The sequence below is a fragment of the Esox lucius genome, chromosome 5 (genome assembly GCF_011004845.1).
Source record: "Esox lucius isolate fEsoLuc1 chromosome 5, fEsoLuc1.pri, whole genome shotgun sequence".
NCBI classification, from domain to species: Eukaryota; Metazoa; Chordata; class Actinopteri; order Esociformes; family Esocidae; genus Esox; species Esox lucius.
Window position 1 is genome coordinate 4,844,847 of NC_047573.1, and position 20,704 is coordinate 4,865,550.

General features: G+C 44.9%; 1 protein-coding gene across 3 annotated transcripts; it reads left to right on the plus strand.

The window, feature by feature from the left end:
* Window positions 1-5,598: 5,598 nt before the first annotated feature.
* Window positions 5,599-19,302, plus strand: b3gnt2b (UDP-GlcNAc:betaGal beta-1,3-N-acetylglucosaminyltransferase 2b). Of its 3 annotated transcripts, XM_010867659.3 has the most exons (5): window positions 5,599-6,020; window positions 14,243-14,365; window positions 15,677-15,814; window positions 15,929-16,480; window positions 17,141-17,707. In XM_010867659.3, the coding sequence occupies exons 3-5, from the start codon at window positions 15,704-15,706 to the stop codon at window positions 17,705-17,707; spliced, it is 1,230 nt and encodes a 409-aa protein (XP_010865961.1). In that variant the 5' UTR covers window positions 5,599-6,020; window positions 14,243-14,365; window positions 15,677-15,703. The 3 variants fall into 3 exon arrangements, with proteins under 3 accessions (XP_010865961.1, XP_010865969.1, XP_019902445.1); XM_010867667.4 differs by lacking the exon at window positions 14,243-14,365; XM_020046886.2 differs by lacking the exons at window positions 5,599-6,020; window positions 14,243-14,365 and having other exon boundaries at window positions 15,704-15,814; window positions 17,141-19,302.
* Window positions 19,303-20,704: the final 1,402 nt, after the last annotated feature.

A 20,704-nucleotide genomic window follows, 5' to 3' on the forward strand; every position in this document is an offset into this window, starting at 1 on the left:
TTTGTCCCTAAATATTAGTCACAACAGGGTTCATTAGTGTCACGAGGGGACGTATGAATGATGTCATCATCAACACTGTGAAAAAAATGCACACACTGTAATTGTTTTTAGGCTCATGAGGTGAAGAGAACATGAACATGCTTTCTTCGACAGAATGTGAAAATGTTGTGAAGTCAAAGGTTTACACTGACTAAGTAAAGCCCAAGGTTTACACTGACTAAGTAAAGTCAAAGGTTTACACTAAGTAAACAGGTTCTAAAAAGAACCGGACAGTTCCCTATTTCCAGTTCCCTATTTAAAAATAGCACGTCCATATAGTCTTGTCACTGTCTGGAGAAATTGGTGAAAAAAAGCCTCTCAAGTGAAACGTGACGCATTCTCCAGTCCCGTGACCCCATTCATCATGACACCACATCTTCCTCTGATTTTCACAGTTTCAGCCATTCAACCAAACAGTCAATCAATCAGTTGGCCAATCAATCAGGTAATTCAGGTAATCAGTCAGTCAGGCCTGTGTGTTCTCTCCCACTGTGTGGATGTCAGTATCACTACATGTCTATTGTCCTCATTGTCCTCCGGCCCCCCCGTGCTTCACATCACAGCTCTTGGGTTTCAATGGGCCCTGCTGTCATATTCTGACCTCATACACACAAACACAATTAGTCCTTCCCCTTAGTGGACTGTCTCCTCGACAAACACACACACACACACACACACACATCCTTATACATTTGTTGACATTAACCATTTAAGAAAATCTGACTAACCTTAAGGCTGACCCTAATTCCACCATAAATGTTTGAGAAGAAAAGCAAAAGGTCCTCGTTTTGCAACAGATTCAATGATTTACTCTCCCTGTGACGACTCTCTGTACTGTAAATGAGCAAACCCTGACTTTCTGTCTTTCACCCCTGACATTGTCCATTGTCCTGTCCACCAGTCATTAAAGCGGTCAGCCTGGATTAGAGGAGTTAGCCTGGATTAGAGCAGTTAGCCTGGATAAGAACAGTTAGAGTTTTGTTCCTGCTTCTCACACTGGAACTATAGTAAGCATGTGCGCTCGAAGAGTCAAAGGTGAGACGTGTTATCTATGCCTACAACCGCAGTATTAACACTGTTGGAGACAGAAATATCACGTTGAGAATGTGTGTCAGTGAACATTGCAAGTGGCCTTAGAGTAACAAGTAAAAAACAAGGGTGGTTTTTTCTCAACTATGCTTGAAAAGTTGACATGCCAGCAACATAAAGCCGGTTCCATGAATGAAAGTTCACAAGACAATGTCCATTGTTAAGCTACACAGTGGGCTGCAACTGTGATCCAGAAGGGGCCATCGCTACCCAGACCTCTCCCCCCACATGCTGCTCTTTGTCTGGGGAAGCCGAGTCGGGGTGCCCCCTTGCCATGGAGTGGTCCCAACCTAGTCACCAAGACCTCAGGGACCAGAGGAATGAAAAGGGGAGACACCTGCCTCAAGGAGAAAATGCACACACACACACACAAACACACATACACACACACACAGATAGTAAATAATGCTAATAGAACCGAAAGTACAATAGAAACAAATACATGCAAATTAAGTTACTATAATAGACATGGCAACTCAATAGACATAGCAACACATCTAACTCAATCTGCCACTTAAATGAGGGACAAAACTACTTTTGTAGGAATTTTCTGATGGATGATCGATGAGAAGGTATCAGTGTGAGTCCCTGAAAGACACACACACAGATGGAAAGAAAGCACACACTCACCCAGACACACACTCACCCAGACACACAGACACACAGAATCTGACAGACACACAAAGACAGACAGACACACAGACAGACAGACACACAGACCGACAGACACAGACACACAGAATCTGACAGACACACAGAGACAGACACACAGACAGACACACAGAGACAGACACACAGACAGACAGACGCACAGACAGACAGAGACACACACAGAATCTGACAGACACACAGAGACAGACACACAGACAGACACACAGAGACAGACACACAGACCGACAGAGACAGACAGACAGACAGACGCACAGACCGACAGAGACAGACACACAGACAGACACACAGAATCTGACAGGCACACAAAAACAGACAGACACACAGACAGACACACAGACAGACACACAGACACACAGACAGACACACAGACAGACACACAGACCGACAGAGACAGACACACAGGCAGACACACAGACACATAGAGACACAGAATCTGACAGGCACACAAAAACAGACAGACACACAGACACACAGAGACACACAGACACACAGACCGACAGACAGACACACAGACCGACAGAGACAAACACACAGACAGACAGATAGCTTAATGGGTCAGTTTCGCAGCCTGGTACTAAAAATCAGGGTCAATGGAGAACTCCATAAAATGAAGCCATAATCTGTTTGCCTTCTAACAGACACATTCAGATGGCAACCAAACAGTCCAAAGACAGTGTCTAAAATAAGACCCTGGAATGTCTCCACTTTCAGGGCGTCTGTGTGGTTTTCAGCAGACGTTGTCTAACTCAATATAACACCTGCGTACTTTCACACACCCGCATGGTCCAGGCCTCCGTCCCGATCTGCACCCTCTGCCAGATTCACGACACTGCTTCTGACAAGAGACCCGGCCAAAAGTAGACACCGACAGTACCACCACGGTGAGTCTGAACACGGAGGACCATGGCAGAATATGTCTGAACACGGCTCAAGCTCGGCTGAACACGGCAGAATGCGGCTGAACGCGGCCAAACACGGCAGTACATGGTACAACATGGCAGAATATGGCAGAACATGGCAGAACACGGCTCTGTATATTTCATGTCCTCGTTTGGAGAGAGTGAGGGAGAGAGGTAGAGGGAGACCGAGACAAAATGAGAGGGAGAGAGAGAAAAGGAGAGGGAAAGAGAGAGACATAAAGAGGGAAACAGAGAGGATGAGAAGAGAAAGACAGAGAGAGAGAGAGAGAGAGAAAGGGAAGGATAGAGATGGCTAGAGGAAGAGGGAGTGGGAGAGAGGGAGTGGGAGAGAGGGAGGGAGGGAGAGAGGGAGTGGGAGAGAGGGAGGGGGAGATGCAAAAGTATTTTTTAAAGATGCTGTGAATTCTAACATATCACTCTTCAGGTGCATTTTATGGTTCCACAGAACGGTAACCAGATGCTGCCCGTCTGGCGATTTTGTGTCGGTAGAAGTGAGACATGTCAGTAAGATCTCTGTGTTATCGTCTCTCTTAGGCAGAGGTGCAGCACGTGATTGTTACCCGTGTATTTCTTCAGGGGGTTTCAGCTGTTTCAGTTGCCGATTCCTTTTGTCCCAAGCAGGCTTTCCCACCAAGACCTGAGATCATTCCCTTTATCTGGAGTGAGATGAAACCCTTACCAGGAATTATTTGGCCTGTGTGTGGATGTCAGAGTCGGGATGTTTTGATAACAGTGACGTAGATGGACACGGGGGTATAAAAGCCTAACGGATGTATGAATCCGAAACATCAGTTCCCAATAGGCAGAGGATGTCAAGTCACAAGTAATAACAGGAGGAAGGTTCAGAGGTCTGTTTCTTGCTTTCCAGAACACCATTACTTTGGTTTTGTCCACACTGAGGACAAGCTGCAACAGACACAAGACGTGTTGAGTAGCATTAATAGCAATTGGCGAGTTCTGAAATGCTTTTGCAGAAGTAGAAGCACAGCATAAAATGTTATCAGCCGAAAAATTTGTTGTAGCAAATTTTGGTCTAAATTATTTATATGAATAACCGAGTACCAAGCTCCGGCTCACACCATTCAAGACAGACAATTTATCAGACACAAGCCCTTCAACTTGAATGCACTGTCAGACAGATAGAACTCAGACAGCTAACAAACCATGCTAACAGCATGCTAATAAAGACATATGCTTGACTATCTCTGCTTTAGCCTGATCAGCTGTACCGAAAGCCTTAGAGAGAGACCAGTAAAAAGTTAGATACTTTTTTGATCAATGGCATCTGTGATTACATTTAAAACCTTCATGGCTGCTGAAATTGTACTGTTGTGTTGACTTCCAGATCCTTGGAATTTCATTCAATTCCAGGGTAAGATGAATAGATATGCGAGTGGTTCCGCTAGGAAATCAGTGGACAGTGTAATTTCATAGGCAGTTGGAGACATTGCATATCAGGGCCAGCGTTAGGTTGCATGTTACCGGATATCAACAATAGCAGAATAACTGGGCACCTCTATTTTGGTCTCTTTTTTAAATGCATATTGCGGGCGAATAAATCGAGCGATTTCCCAGACAAAACAGAGCAGTCATTTAAAACGATTAGGTTGCATAGCAACAACAGTTCGTCATGATCGTATCCTGACGCAAACGCATATGTACTTGGACGAGTTCCCGGGAAGCGCAACATCCAACATCCAACCGATCACACTGTCATCCGAAGGCCTACCCAAATCCCCCGTGACACTGTTCATTGCCCTGAGACCAGTAAAGTCAGTAGGCGAACCAGCAGCACGAGGGGAGACGTGTTCTTTAATTTATGTGAGAAATATTGGCCAAGGAAAGCTAGGGGGGGAGAGGGACCGTGTGTGTGAGAATAGCTTGGGCGGGGGGTGGGTGGGGGGGGGGGGGTGAATCAGCTGAGAGAAGGAGCTTGGGACCGTTGAGAAGCCGCTGACTGCCCAGTGGACAGCGAGGGGGTGCGCTTGGATGGGAGGATGGAACCCAGTCCAGAAAGAAAGAGGATTTTACTTTCACAGAGTCAGAGTAGGAAGGTGCAAATGGCGATAAAAAGTCTGGGTTTATGGGGACCCTCAATCTTTACATCAACAAAACTAAAAGGTTTGCACTAAACAGCAACAAGGTTGTAGTTTTGCCACAAAATAAATGAATATGTTATAAAGCACTAGTCACAAATGACGTGCCGCCACCTTGGATAAGAATGATCCAAATAATTTTGTCCATGACCTGCCTTCGTACCCGTTTCCTCGTTCACACCGGGCACGGCATAAAAGTAGCATACGGTATTTCAGCGCAAACATCTAAATCAATCTACAAAAACATCTAAATCAATTCTATGCATCTTCATAACCCGTATCGCAAAAGTGGAGAGCCTCATTCTGTTAGTGTCTAGCAAGCCAACCAGCAGGAACTTAATCAGTATTAGGTTTCATTGTAGTAGATGCAGGTTATTTTCCCCCACAAAAATGTCCCTCAAATATTTAACCAATCAAGTATAGGAAATGTCCCCCATAAATGTTTAGCATAAGTCTCAAACTTTGATTTTGTAGACTACTACAAATATTGAGCTGTCAAAGCTTTTCTTGTGTTGAAAAGTTGAAAGCTACATATTAGCTTTTCTTCCATGGTACATAAACTTCACTTTCTGACACGGTATGGAAAAGGCACGCACAAATTGGAAAAATTCCACTCAAGCCACACACCTGCCGTACCCCATCCAAACCAGGCACAGTAAAGTAGATTAGTAGCCATGGTGCGGATTGCTTTCTATTTAAATGAATTGACTTCCGCCAGAATGAATAAAGTTTGCGGTCCCTGGTGTGAAACGGGAATAGTAACATATGCTAAATAAAGGCGACGTCATGCATCTTTAGGCGGAGTCGGATTTTCCAAATTTTGAGTGTGTGAGAAGGAGACCATGCACGCACCTCAATGTGAAAGGAAAACAAGTCGTCGTGGAATCTAGACCCTAAAGTGGAATAGACCTCGTTTATGATGAACCTATTTGTGCTTGTTTCGCAACAAGTAGGCCTACGCATATGGGTAATCAAGTAACCAACGACGGGCTTGGAATAAGCACGAAGACAGTGCCTTCCTCTTTATTTTGAACCTCTGTTACTACCTTCTTTACCGGTGACGGATGCGCGATCTCTGCGCGACACGTTTGGACTTTTCTCAACAAGTGAGAAGGAGAGGTTTTGTGTTTTAGACGACTTGGACGCGATTTGGTAAACTTGAAGATGCGGGAGATAACCGGTGATTAAGAAGGAAAAAAACAAGGTATGAGTATTTTGTTTGTGGTTGTACGTCTAATATAACTTTATAAGGTACGTAGCTTACGTTACCGATCTAATAAAGGCACACTCACTTTGGGGGAAAACTAAGACCGTTTCTCTGAATGTAAACTAAATCCAACTATTTTGTTATTTTAGATTATAAAATGAAGGCTAGTTGTTTGCACATTTCCCTTGAAGAACTCTAGTGACGGAGTTATCTTGTTCCTCTATGTAGAACATTGCGAATCCGCGTGGGTAATAATCTTTCTAGAGTCATTATGCAGACGCTGTGTTGTATTCAGTGACATATTTCCAGTTGAATTTCCGAGTTGTAAGTGAAAGACGAGGAGTATAAGGATATCGCTTTCCGTAAAGTTGGGACTTCGTACAATATACTAAAATGCTGTTAAAACCGTTCACAGACCATCCTCCTTCATACTTTTCCAGTTCAGAACGCTCTGGTATTAAATGAATGTACAAAACAACTCCATAATACATTGTAAAATGGGGAGAAGACTAATGTTGTTTGGAAGACTAAACCTTTTCTAATCCCTAACTTTAACCACTAAAACCCCTTTATTAACCTAACTTAAACAAGCAATTTGTTTATTAACCAATCCTAAACAAGCAATTTATTCAAAAGGGGACCGGAAGATGTCCGGTTTGTCATGATTTGCCATTGGTTTCTATACATCTGGACCTAGGAAGCATAGTAGCACAAACAGGCACTTACAAACATCCCCTGACCAGGTTTTTACTGTAATCTTTGATAAACTGGGAAGGCCCATATAGGCTGAGGACAGTGCTAGACTGTTCCTGTCCTTTACTGGGCTCCATTTAATTACTGTTCTCCATGGAATTGCTTAGTTATATTATAACTGATCAATTCCATGGCATTTAAAGCTAGCACTTGTGAGACTTTATTTCCGTTACAAATGAAAATCCTGCCCTGTACCGGTGTTTGCGCCCACCGTGCTCTATTTCGGGTATTACTCATCATCCTCAGAACAAACTCGGTGTAGCCACTGTTTACAAGATAGTTCAGCCTAAGTTTAACCATGGCTTGCATGTCAGTTTTCCCCTTAGCTACTGTTTGCAATACATTCATTTTGCCACTGACAGCGGTTGAGCAGAAAGTGCCTGGAGGAATAGGCGACAGTCCTCTTCTGATCAAAACCACAATGCGTCCTGGGTAAACTGTAACTTTTTAAGGAGCTGGTGTAAGACGTGTTCCCTTCCGCATCCCTTAAAGAAACGGAGCTCTGTCTGGGTGATGGGCGTGGGTAAACCTTCAGTACATATTCAGTGGTTATATTAGACGCGAGCTTGTCCATAGACGAGTCGGCAGTCCAGTTACGCGGACGTTGTGTTCGGTCCTCGGGTTCACACGCAGCTACAGAGAAGGTGCCCCGAGGCAGGGCTGACTGAACTTCCTTGGACAACAGTCTAAACCAGGAATTTAACATGATGGCACAAAATCCATTAACACCTCCAACAGAATGGGGTTGGGTTCACGCACACAAGCGCAGTCCATCTCTACTGGTCTGAAACGTGCGGCATGTTATGTAGCTGGCCACCTGAGACACTGGTTTTAATTATTAAAATTTAAGAAGTTCTACTAGTTCAGTTTGAAAAGTAGCTTAACTTCACTTCCACCCCGCCATCCTGCTATGTTAAAAAAGTGAGAGTATTTGTACATATTCGCTCAAAGAACAATGTTAAACAGTAATAATACTTTTTACTCTGGAACCCAAAGATGTTCAATAGTACTGGGTGATAGGGGCACATCGGATAACGTTTTAATATATATTTTAACCGGCTGTGTCTATTCTCTTGTACAAGACTGGGGTTTCTTAACTGTTTTTTTTTTCTTTACCGGAAGGCAAGAAAGCTAGCTACACCTTTCTAGTGGGCATATCAGAGAAGACTAAGATCTGTCATGTGTCATACAAATAAAAATAAATTATAATATAATTCAACAAAATAGTAAGGTGGCCAATAATTGGGGACGGTGGCAGATAATAGGGGGTCGTATTTTTAGGGACAACACTAACCAACCACTAAAAATGAATTTCCCATTAATGACTAGTTAACATTTGTATGTCACTAATAATCATCAGGAACACAGTTGCAAAACTGTGTGTTTCACAGATTCATGTTTGTTTAGGTTTGAAGTGAACTTATTGCAAAATATTCTGTTTATAGGTAGGGAGATCCGGTAGTTAAATTAATTTTTATGATTTTATTCCGAAATGAATGGGTTAATGACAAAATCTGTTTTTGAAATGATTCTGAGAAATCTTGCTTAAAAACAGAATATACTGTATGTAGATGTTCATTTACTATAAACTATTGTTGACAAAAGTATTTTGGCTACATAGTACAGCCGTTCTTGTGACTTGTTGGTGTTGGATGGAAGAAGACAGAGTGGACTTTAATTTCCTTATTTAGATAGAATTGAAGTCATATTAAAAATCCTACAATGTGATTGTCTCTCATAGTTGAAGTGTACCTATGATGAAAATTACAGGCCTCTCTCATCTTTTTAAGTGGGAGAACTTGCACAATTGGTGGCTGACTAAATACGTTTTTGCCCAACTGTATATGCACTGGAGTTACACACACGCGTACTTATATACACAAATGCCCACCCACTCACCCAAAGAATTCTCTCATCTTTATCTGAAGTGTGTGATAGATGCATTAAAAATAGACTTGTTTATCACAACTGGCCTTCTACCCCTTCTATATTAGACCTAAAAGGCCCATACTGTCCCTTCTATATTAGACCTAAAAGGCCCATACTGTCCCTTCTATATTAGACCTAAAAGGCCCATACTGTCCCCTCTATATTAGACCTAAAAGGCCCATACTGTCCCTTCTATATTAGACCTAAAAGGCCCATACTGTCCCCTCTATAATAGACCTAAAAGGCCCATACTGTCCCCTCTATAATAGACCTTAAAGGCCCATACTGTCCCCTCTATAATAGACCTAAAAGGCCCATACTGTCCCCTCTATAATAGACCTAAAAGGCCCATACTGTCCCCTCTATATTAGACCTACACCCCCCCATAATGTCCCCTCTATATTAGACCTACACCCCCCCATAATGTCCCCACTATATTAGACCTACACCCCCCCATAATGTCCCCTCTATATTAGACCTACACCCCCCCATAATGTCCCCTCTATATTAGACCTACACCCCCCCATAATGTCCCCTCTATATTAGACCTACACCCCCCCATAATGTCCCCACTATATTAGACCTACACCCCCCCATAATGTCCCCACTATATTAGACCTACACCCCCCCATAATGTCCCCTCTATATTAGACCTACACCCCCCCATAATGTCCCCACTATATTAGACCTACACCCCCCCATAATGTCCCCACTATATTAGACCTACACCCCCCCATAATGTCCCCTCTATATTAGACCTACACCCCCCCATAATGTCCCCACTATATTAGACCTACACCCCCCCATAATGTCCCCACTATATTAGACCTACACCCCCCCATAATGTCCCCACTATATTAGACCTACACCCCCCCCCCCATACTGTCCCCTCTTTATTACACCTACACCCCCATACTGTCCCCCTACACCCTCTATACTGGTTCAACCTTGTATATTTAAGATCAGCACCATATTTAAGATCAGTTATCATTAAATCATTGGCCAGATATTACACCCCAGCATTCCAGCTCCACCTACATCAGAACTGATGGAATGAGCTCCCAAGATGTTCTTCCTGGGACCTTCCAGGAGGGTATGACTGCCTTGTACTTTGTGTGTCTGTGCGTGTGTCTTTACACCCAATCTTTAGCTCTATCTGCAGTATTAATTAGCCAACAGTCCCATTATCATTACGATTTGAAGAACTCAGATTTTGAGTTGGGCTAACTTCCTGCTGTCTGGTAATCTAATTCTAATCGTTTAATGAGGTCACTGGCGGTGCTCCAGCCTATGTGAATGATATTCTGCTCCTGATCCGAAGTATGGAGGGACAAATGGTGGGTGGTTCTGTTGTTCTGACTTGTGGACACCGTTCCATTCTCGTGCGTGCGTGTCTGCCTTTGTTGCTACTGTCTATGTAACTGAAGGTTGCCGTGGTATCACAGAGTGATAAGAGGCCCTTTTCACGTCAGTTTCCATACAGTGTCACAAATGGATGGAGGGCGGAACAAACTGCACTCAGTGTGTCCGGTTGGATGTGCGTACGAGTGTGCACGTTTTCACTGCTCCTACGTCGTTAGGGCCGGATTTCACACCTCGGCTCTCCCAGTGGCTAAGTGCTGAGGTGCTGGGCTGTCTTCCACAGGAGTCTCAACAAGCTAAACATTTAGGGGTGCTACCCAAGATGCACTGTGTTCCTATATGGGCCCTTATTCACAGAGCTTGTGAGGGGAGTGTTGCTGATCTATGACTGTTTTGGATTATAATGAATAAGATGATATGGTCAGATTGTGCATGAAGGTCTTGTTTACAAAAAATTTGCCTTGATCATTACTTTGCTGGAGAATCAGGATCGTGAGTCAGAATTGGCATCCATTACTAGAGAATCCATTAAAGCTTTATGAAATGCATTTGATGTTCAGAAATAAAGATTTTATGCCAGCAACATGCATGAACACAAGCACACACTCACACACATCCACTCAATCTCTGTTACTCAGTCAATCTTCCAGTCAAAAGTTTCAAGTGAATGGGTGTGTCCACTTCAAACCATTTTGTGTTACTTCCTGAACATCACATTTATTTTCAGAAAGCTGTGTTCTAGGCCATGCCCCTCTCTTTGGAGTCTCTTAAATTCTCTAGACATTTCCACCTCCATCATTCTATTTTTCTCTTTTTTTCTAGTAATGCGCAGGGAAAATGGATTATAGAAATTAAATTGTGAACTGGACTCTAGTCAATAAATCAAATTTATTTATAAAGCCCTTTTTACAACAGCAGTTGTCACAAAGTGCTTTTACATAGACACCCGGCCTTAAACCCCAAGGAGCAAACAACAATAGTGTTGAATTTCAGTGGCTAGGAAAAACTCCCTAAGAAGGCTGAATTTTAGGAAGAAACCTAGAGAGGACCCAGGCTCAGAGGGGTGACCATTCCTCTTCTGGCTGTGCCGGGTGAGATATTAAGAGTCCAATTGGAATAATAAAAAATCTGGGCTAAATCCAGAGTCTATTTAAAATTAGACTAGGTCAGAAGCATGACCAGATGGACAAGGACAGCAACGGGCCCCCCAAACCAGGTATTCCGCAGGTGTGGACCAGGACCTCATGTCCTCCTAAAAAATTTTATGGGAGAAGACTGGGAAAATTCAGAAAATGCATTCATCATATTAACAACGATTTATAGTGGAGAAGGAGAACTTTGTGGGGAAGGAGAACTGACCCAATCCCCCAGCACAATAGTATAGCAGCGTAAGACCTTGGAACTGAGACGGGGGGTCCAGCAACACTGTGGCCCTACCTGGGGGCGGCCCCGGACAGGGCCCAACAGGCAGGAAATCAATCCAACCACATTGCCAAGCATCAACCAAAGGGACACCCACCAACCGCGACCACCCTGAATGACGGCTGAGTATTGCCAGCAGAGTACAGCCCAATTGCACAAGTGCGCAACAGAGAGACAACAACAAGCCAGTGACTCTTCCCCCGAAAGGCATTGGAGGGAGGGCATCCCAGTGGCGACGAGAGCCCATCTGGCAAGACAGCAAGGGTGGACAGTATCAAGCCTACTGGTCACCTTCACGCCCCCGGGCCAGCCTACACTTAATTATAAACCGTGCTGTAGAGATGAGTTTTTAGTAGACACTTGAAAGTTTGCACTGAGTTTGCATTTCTAACCTTAATTGGCAGATCATTCCACAGTAGTGGAGCTCTATGAGAAAAGGCCCTGCCGCCAGCTGTTTGTTTAGAAATTCTAGGTACAATTAAAAGGCCTGCATCTTGCGATCGTAGGTTACGTGTAGGTATGTATGGCTGGATAATTTCAGCCAGGTAAGTAGGAGCAAGTCCATGTATTGATTTATAGGTTAACAGTAAAACCTTATAATCAGCCATAACCCTAACAGGCAGCCAGTGTAAGGACACTAGGACAGGAGTAATGTGTTCAATTTTTTTTGGTCTAGTTAGGATTCTAGCAGCCGTGTGCAGCTCTAGTAAATGCTCCCTAGTAGGGTCGGAATAAAGGATGTAACCTAGAGAGGAACAGGGCTCAGAGGTGTGGCCAGACCTCTCCTGAATGTGGTGGGTTAAGATTATAAGAAGTAATTACCGTTCTGGGCCACATCAATGTTGGCATGTTCAAATGACCAACAGGTCAACAAATACAGGTGGGCTGTGTCCAGAACCCTGATCAGATGCACAACCATCCTAAAGGACATCCTAAAGCATAGAATTCCAATGGACCCTAGTCCGCTGTCACACAAACAAATGAGATGTAAATATGGGTACTGAGAGAAGACACGCAGATACCATCCCCTCGGCACATGAACTAATGCAGCATAAACCCCGGGACCAGGCAGTGGGCGTCTGCGGACAGACAGTGTTACCCTGGACAGGATCGAGCGGGCAGGAAGCCCATCCCAGGATGACTTGTTTATAGGATACCGTTCAAGCCTAAACGGAGCAGCATGAAATGGGGCACGGTCTGAGAGAGATGGCTGGACTAACCAGGCCACGCTGAGTTATTTTTACTCTGAACTAGGGGTGGGTGTAGACAAACGTGTCACGGTATGGATGTAAATAGACAGAGGAAAACACCTTTTGACGTTCTTTTCTTTTTCAACTTAAACAAACGCATGCTTTCTGTAAACAAAGACGAGTGGGGAAAGGGTAGAGGGCAGTGCATGCAATGTTCCCCAAACAAAACGATTAAGAATTACTTCTCCATTCAGCTTTGTGATATTATTTAGGGGGGTTTACTGTTATTTAACACGTTAGATAAGAACAAATTCACTGTCTTGCTCATGGACAGAACAATATAGCTTGTTGTTTCTTGCTATTGATAACGTACATGTATCTTGTGTTTTGAGTCATAACACGTTTATGCTAATATGGCTTAAATCTGCTAGCCAACCAACAACTGTAAACATTTCTATTAGAGATTCTCAATGTGCCAGTTTCTTTTCATTACATATTTGGAACAGTTGAAGCCACTCGTATCGATTTTGCGCCATAGTTTCCACGTTGGTTTTTGCTTCACATTCTAGCCATATTCTCCCATTAACCAAGGCAAAACCCCAGTTGAGTTTTCTCAGTGAGCAAGAAAATGAACTATTCCTTTGTTGCAGTTTGTCAAAGTCCATTCTCTGATGACCTCATTGATCCTGCTCTCTGGTGACCTTCAGGTTGAAGTGTTTCTCTCACTAGAACAACATGAGCTTTCTGCAGTGTTCCCTTTCCAGAACCTGTCAGGATAAACATTACCATGGTGGAATTGTTCCAGGATTTGCACAGACTGGTTACATTTCTGTCTCTGGTCGTATATATTATACACCCTGCCTGGGGATGACCCCAGGGAGAAAATCCCACCCACAACACTTTGACTGGGTAGTACCCAATACCCTGGAGACCTGTGATTTATGTGGGCTAAAGGTCATTCTGTGTCACATCTTTACCAAGACACTAATCTGTTGAAGATCGCTAAATGAAATGCAGGTATTCAGGTTTTTTTGGGTTTTTTTGACTGTTAAAGTGATACCAGGTATCCATGGCAACATTCCATTGTTGATTAACTTGCCCTGAAGTGCAGTTAGTAGATTTTTTTTGTTGGCTTTCTGTGACATTCCTGGAGTGCCTGACCGGTGTGATTAATGTGCGTGCGTGCGGTCGACCGCTCTTGTTTCTGAACTCACTCACAGAACCAGTGTTTGCTCTGATAACCTGATGCGTTCATTATTTGAATGCGCGTGTCTTGTCCATGTGCCAGCTGTATCAAGATGTGTAACGGGTTTGTGCTGGTCTGAATGATGGCTGGTCATTAACAGACAGTTAAGGCCATAGGCTGAAAGACGAGCGTTTGGACTCTAGGGCTTATTTAAATAACGTCTGTCTGTCTCTGTCTCTTTCTCTGGCTGTCTCTCTCCGATACGTTTTCACCTAAGCCACGACCACTGTTTTAATCTCTGCCGGTACATTCCTGTCTGTCTCAGACACAGACTGTCTCTGGTGTGGTGTTGACGCACTTGGTCTTGCTGCTTACAGGTTTCCTACACCGCCCCTCCCCCTCTGTGTGTCCTGTTTCCCATGGGGCGGGAGCCAGAATGGGTTAAGAGCTGAGATCCTGAATGAGAGGATACTGACGGAAAAACTCCACCCACCACACTGGTAAGATGTGTGTGTGTGTGTGTGTGTGTGTGTGTGTGTACACACAGGCGCAGTGAAACTCTCCAACCATCTCACTGGCAAAAACCACAGACTCCACCCCGGAGAATGTGAGAGAGGGGTAGAAAGAGTGAAAAAGAGAGAGAGAGAGAGAGAGAGAAAGAGAGAGAGAGAGAGAGAGAGAGAGAGAGAGGGGAGGGGGGGGGGGGGGCAGAATACAGAGGGGGAGGGAGAAAGAGGGAAATACAGGGAGGGAGGTAGAGCGGGAGGGAGGGAGGGAGGGCGGGAGGGCGAGGGTGGTTATGAGGGAGGGAGAACAGGTCAAACCGAGGTCCCACTGGTACAGAAGTGTTGCTAGGAGGCCGATGAACTAAAACAACAGAGGAAGGAGCTGAAAGGCAAGAGATGGAGACAGACAGATGGAGATAGCTTTGTGGAGAGACAGACAAGTGATGGAGCCATGCAGACAGACTGGCACATGGTATGTTCCTGCTATTTGGTTCTGTTAGGTTGTTAAAGGTGTTCAAATTATGACCAGTAGCTAGACATGGAAGGTAGGAGGGGGGATTCACTGGGTCAGAGTTGACAGCCCCGGGGGTCAGAGTTGACAGCCCCGGGGGTCAGAGTTGACAGCCCCGGGGGTCAGAGTTGACAGCCCCGGGGGTCAGAGTTGACAGCCCCGGGGGTCAGAGTTGACAGCCCCGGGGGTCAGAGTTGACAGCCCCGGGGGTCAGAGTTGACAGCCCCGGGGGTCAGAGTTGACAGCCCCGGGGGTCAGAGTTGGATCATGGTCCTAGGTATATAGGGATTTCCAAATGGCCCTGGTTAGAGACAAACATTATTTTTACTTGAATATAAGGAGGCTTGTGAAAAAGGTTGGAAGAAAGTGGAAAGACGAAGATAACTGGAGATAATTACATTTATTTTAATGTTCCTAAAGGCAACTGAGGAAAGGGGAATATTCTGTTTCCTGCTTTTCATTCTTCTTTTTTCTGCACCCCCATACAAAAAATGAAGACAAAATATTTGATTTGCCTGAACAGGAACTATATAATCAAGTGTTCTATGTCATTGGTTAAATAGAGATTATGTGGTGATCAAACAGAGATTAGGAGCTGGCTACAGCCAGTTTTTGCAGGTCAATATTTCATTTTGCCTCAGATTGATTGCAAATGTTTCTTCTTTTTGCATTTGGTTACCAGCAGGTCATTGTACAGGCAGATCCACTATGGATCTGAGTTGTCAGAGCTGACAATATTTGTAAGTGAATATAAATGGCGTGTGCGCATATCTCACTTTCTCCCCTCCCTCTAGGTGGCTAGAGGACTGGGGTCGTAGGTCATGGCAGGGCTGAGGAGGAAGCTGAAGGTGTTGCTGATGTTCATGATGGTCAACCTCTTCATCTTCATAGTATCCCGCAGTGGAGGACCGGACAAAAGCGAAGAAAGCAAGGTGAGCGTGTGTGGAGATGAGCCTGGCTGTTAAGGGGTATCTGACCGTTATTGTACGGGGAACCCCGTTTTTTGTTTTCTAAAATTCATTAATTCATGTGTTCCTTCTTTTCAGGTGCTTGTACCTTCCAAGCGTTTCTGGTCAAAACTGACCCCTAGCCAGGCCTTCTGGAACCTTCAGCAACAGAGACTGGACTTTCAGGGGAACCCGGTCCTCGCCTACGCCTACAACAATGACTCCGGCAACGTGGACGCCATCGGACCAATCCCCGATTGGTTGAACGGCACCGGCCCGAACTCTGACCCCTGCCAGCCAGACTACAGTGTCACCTCTCACGTCGCGGACTACAACTCCCTGCCGGTCCGTCTGAAAGACTTCCTGCTCTACATGCGCTGTCGCTCGTACCCCCTGGTGGTGGACCAGCCCGATATCTGCCGGAGGACCCCGGGCGGGGAGTCGCCGTACCTACTGATAGCCGTGAAGTCCCTCGCCTCGCACTTTGACCGTCGCCAGGCCATCCGGGAGTCATGGGGCCGCGCCGGCGTCCTGGCCAACAAGACCGTGGTGACCGTGTTTCTGCTCGGCAACTCCACGGCCGTGGATCACCACCCGGACCTGTCTGAGATGCTGCGCTACGAGAACGCTCGCCACCGCGACATCCTCCAGGTAACGGAAACGGCCGGTTTTGAGGAGGCGTCGGGGCTGTTGGTCATGCCCGGGTCCACAGCGTCTGGAGCGGTGAAAGCAGACCTCTCGTCTCTGTGGCCGTTTTTTGTTCAATTTGATTGTGTTTGTCGAGTCTGTTGTGTAGTGGCCAGAAAGCCAGGGGGAATTATTTTGATTAGTGAGAAAAGCAAAAACGCTTAAAACATATTGGTTCCTTCTTTTTCATAGGCAGTGCATTATGAACATTGTTTGAGTTTTCATGCAGGTATAGAACACTGATTGGAATAAAACGTTTTGTAAATGAGACCATACGTAACTAGAGACATTCGCCCGTAACTACCACCAACCTCACATCATTTTGCGTCCAGATTTTAAAAACAATACAAAATCTGCACAAATTGCGATATTTATATTCTTATCTGTATTTTGACAAATCCCTTCAGATGTATTTAAATTTTTTTTAGCAGATCTGATTGGTTTAAAAAAAGTCTGGTCAGTCAGACTTTCACATTTCCTCCCTCAGTTTCCTTCCTCTTAAAAAAAAAAAAAGAGGTCCCGTTCACTGTTACTGGCAGCGTTATGAATGACGGTCTATTTTTATGTTATACTCATTTTTCCAACAGCCATTTTGGAATGACACTAATGAACCTTTATCCCCAGTGGAACTATAGGGACACCTTCTTCAACCTGACCATTAAGGAGGTGCTCTTCCTGGACTGGATGAGCACACGCTGTCCTGGAGCTCAGTACATCTTTAAAGGGGACGATGATGTCTTTGTCAACACGCTGGGGGTCTTGGACTTCCTCAAGGGGCTCTCTGGCTCCCGGGCGAAGGACCTGTTCATCGGGGATGTCATCACCAACGCTGGGCCTCACCGAGACAAGAAGGTGAAGTACTTCATCCCGGAGAGTTTGTTTCTCGGCGTTTATCCACCGTATGCCGGTGGCGGGGGTTACCTGTTTTCCGGCAACCTGACCGGGCGGCTGCTCTGGGCCTCCCGGCACGTAGCGCTGTATCCCATCGACGACGTCTACACAGGGATGTGCCTCAGGAAGTTGGGTCTGGCGCCGGAGAAACACAAGGGCTTTAGGACGTTTGGCATCGAGGAGAAGTACCGGCGAAACCCTTGTGCCTACAGAAGCCTTCTGCTGGTCCACAGCCGAACACCGCAGGAGATGATCCAGATCTGGGCCTGGCTCAACGACACCAAATTGAACTGCCAGTAACCACCCGGGCCGGCGGCCATTTTGACTTTTTTACGTGAACTGTCTGTAGTTACCTTGCCCGGTCCAAATAGTTGATTTAATGTCTGGTATTTTCAGGGTTGAGGCCCAGGGCCATTGTTCTGTAACACATGGTTCTGTAAACAATTTTGGGTGGGGAGGTTGCGATGCAGAGTCCGACGTTGGCAGCTTTGTTTTTGTTGTTCAAGTCTTCAACTTGGCGGTGGGGGGGGGTGATTGTGTTGTCGGGCCAACATATTCTGTTGGTCTTTGCAAAATGGCTGACGACGTGTTTTGACTCAAGTCTGGCTAATGGACAGACATGACGGCAAAGCTCTAACACTGTGTCTGACGGCTCATCAAACAACCTTTTAAAATGCTGCCCCCCTAGAGGCATCTTAACGGAGTGTCTCAAACCGTTGGTGCGTTGTCAAGGAGACCGGCCACGTGTTTGCCAGACAACCTTGCGTCTCGGCCTGACCCTCGACCAGTCCATTGGTTGAGCGCCCAGCAGGTATGGGCTGGATGTTAATGTTTTGTGCAAAAGTCTGAGATGCTCTTCACCTTCGCTTCAGGTCCACAAATTGCTGCTAATAGCATACTTTAACAAAGACCAAAATAATTTGAGTGGTTACCAAGGCAATCAGCTATTTGATTTGTGTTTTCAAGCTTTTTAGCCGCTGTTACTGTTTGTAAGCACATCTTAAAGATATACTGTTTATTTATCCAAAAAACTGCTTTGTTAAAAATAAGTTTGGAGTTTAGAAAAAGTCTGGTCTTTTCCACGACTGCCTTAAATGTGTAGGTCTTGAAGTTGTCAGTACTGTACTGTCATTCACATTAGGTCACAGAATTTCATTAGTTGAAATTTTTGTCTACAGTGATCTGCATCCAGCCTGATCCTAAATGTTTGTTTTATTTATTTATCAATTGTCTGCACAATTCACAAATTTATTATTTTTTTGATTTGTTTGAAGAAACTGATGTTAAATTACTATATTTGACTGATTCTATTAATTAAGTCCTATTCTGCGCTGGAGGAAGATGTCCAGATTTTATTATCACCTTACTCTGGAGAAGTAGACAAAAGGCATAAATGCCGAAATACAGAAGTTGGTCCCTTTCAGTACAGATACAATGGCAGATTACTGGCTTTAATCTGAATACATTTACAAGTACCTATATCTGCCTGGTTCAGTATGCAGATGTGAAAGGTTGCAAACAGCAAGGTCATAAATAGACCAATATGAGTCCTTAGTCCATAAGCCCAGAGTGAGAGGTTTGTTCTACAAGAAATTACATTTGGTGCGAGCCTGTGTACGTGCGTGTGCACGTTTCCCTCTCTGGTGGATGTTTATCCCTCACCCTGATAACCATCTGCTTCTTTGGGGTGGCATTCAGTAAGACAAGGATTTGGAAGATTCAAATAAAAATTTATTCAGAACAATGCATCTCTAATCCGTGGAAAAAAATAAATCTACGATTGGTGTCTGCTTCATTCCTGACGCCTCTCTTCAACCTTCACTTGCTGTATGTGCCGTGTCTGTCTACACAGCAAGGATGTGGGCAGGAAATGTGATGGGCTGGGCGTCTGCTTCAAAGAGTCAGTCCCCAAGGGGGTTTTCTCACACTAATTTGCTCCCACCCTCTCGATTACGTTCTTGTTGGCCTCCTTTTGACAACCATAATCGAGGCAGAGAGGATCGTGAAGGTGCACATGGGCGAGTTCCTAGACATGGGCGAGTTCCTAGACATGGGCGTGAAGTTGCATAAATGCGGAGTTACCGTAGCACTGCTGATCGGACAATGAGTAGCGTACTGTGTCTTATTCGTCCAGGGTTTTCCTTGGACACAATGGAAGCTGATTGGAAGGGGGTGTGGCAGGTATCATCATTGTCCTGGGTCAGGATACAGGCGTAGCCACAATTAAAGTCTGTTGGTCAGAGGAAGGACCATTCTGTTTGCCTGCTAAATTGCCATCTCCTTTAGTACAGGGGGTTTAGGAATGAGAGTGATTCACACTATGACCCCATCTGCTGGACAGGTGTTGAACAGGAAGGAATGGTCGGTGCTGTGTTTATTAGAAACACTGAATTGATTTGGCCAAACCCAGAGCTTGTAGCAGCAAAAACAGTGAGCCACATTGTAGAACGATGTTGCAGTAGTGTCTTTCGGCGATGTTAAATTCATAGTTCTTAAAAGTACAATCCAGGTTTTTGTTAAAATAGTTAGTTTTATGGCGGTTCTTCACGTTGTTTTCAACTAATTGAATTCAGTCATAAAAGTAATCAGCTAGAAAAGAGAGAAAGGCAAGAGGTAGGTTAAGGTGTTTGTATCAAATACTGGAACGAAGACAACCTGCAGCCTAATGCTGCCTGTTTTTCCCATCCAAACCATTAGGGGTTATTTGTTTTGTCATGGGTCAAACATTGGGGTGCAGTCTACTTTGCGGGTCCAACAACAGATGTCATTTTTATTTTAGAGTTGCAAAAACCTTCCCAGACGTTTCGTTATGGCCCCACAAATGAACACGACCCAGAGCAATGAGTGGCAGAGGTCTTTGTTCCTCTGAGGTCATGTTACTTCCTGCCTGGTCACCCTACTTCCTGTTTCCTCAAAGTTAATTGTGAGAGGCAGAAGAGTCATCACTGGTCTACATGTCTAAAAAAAGGGTTGCAGGGCATAAAGGGGTGCACTTTTTATGTCCTGGTGTGGTTGGCGCTAGCGCGGCGTGTACAGAGTTAATTCCGGAGCCAGTTTGTTTCATGTCCATTTGTAGATGTGTTCCTCAGCAATGGCGCTGCTGAAGTCTGTAGGGTCTTACAGAGCCTGGGTCGGTCTTTCGCGTTCATTATGCTTAACCACAACAAGTGGTCTAGATGTCTTTTCAGTTTCACAGTCAGTGGTGGAGGAAATTGCCGGAAAGTAGGGCTCACCAAAATTGTAAACCCTGCTTACAGGGACCGGAAACGTTTTTTTAACTGTCTGAGTAATTAACCT

Excerpts from the sequence above, each read along its gene's own strand:
- b3gnt2b (XM_010867659.3), top strand. The coding sequence starts at position 15,704 with ATGGCAGGGCTGAGGAGGAAGCTGAAGGTGTTGCTGATGTTCATGATG. Across the intron at positions 15,815-15,928 it reads ACAAAAGCGAAGAAAGCAAG|GTGCTTGTACCTTCCAAGCG; the intron begins GTGAGCGTGTGT and ends CCTTCTTTTCAG. Across the intron at positions 16,481-17,140 it reads GCCACCGCGACATCCTCCAG|TGGAACTATAGGGACACCTT; the intron begins GTAACGGAAACG and ends CTTTATCCCCAG.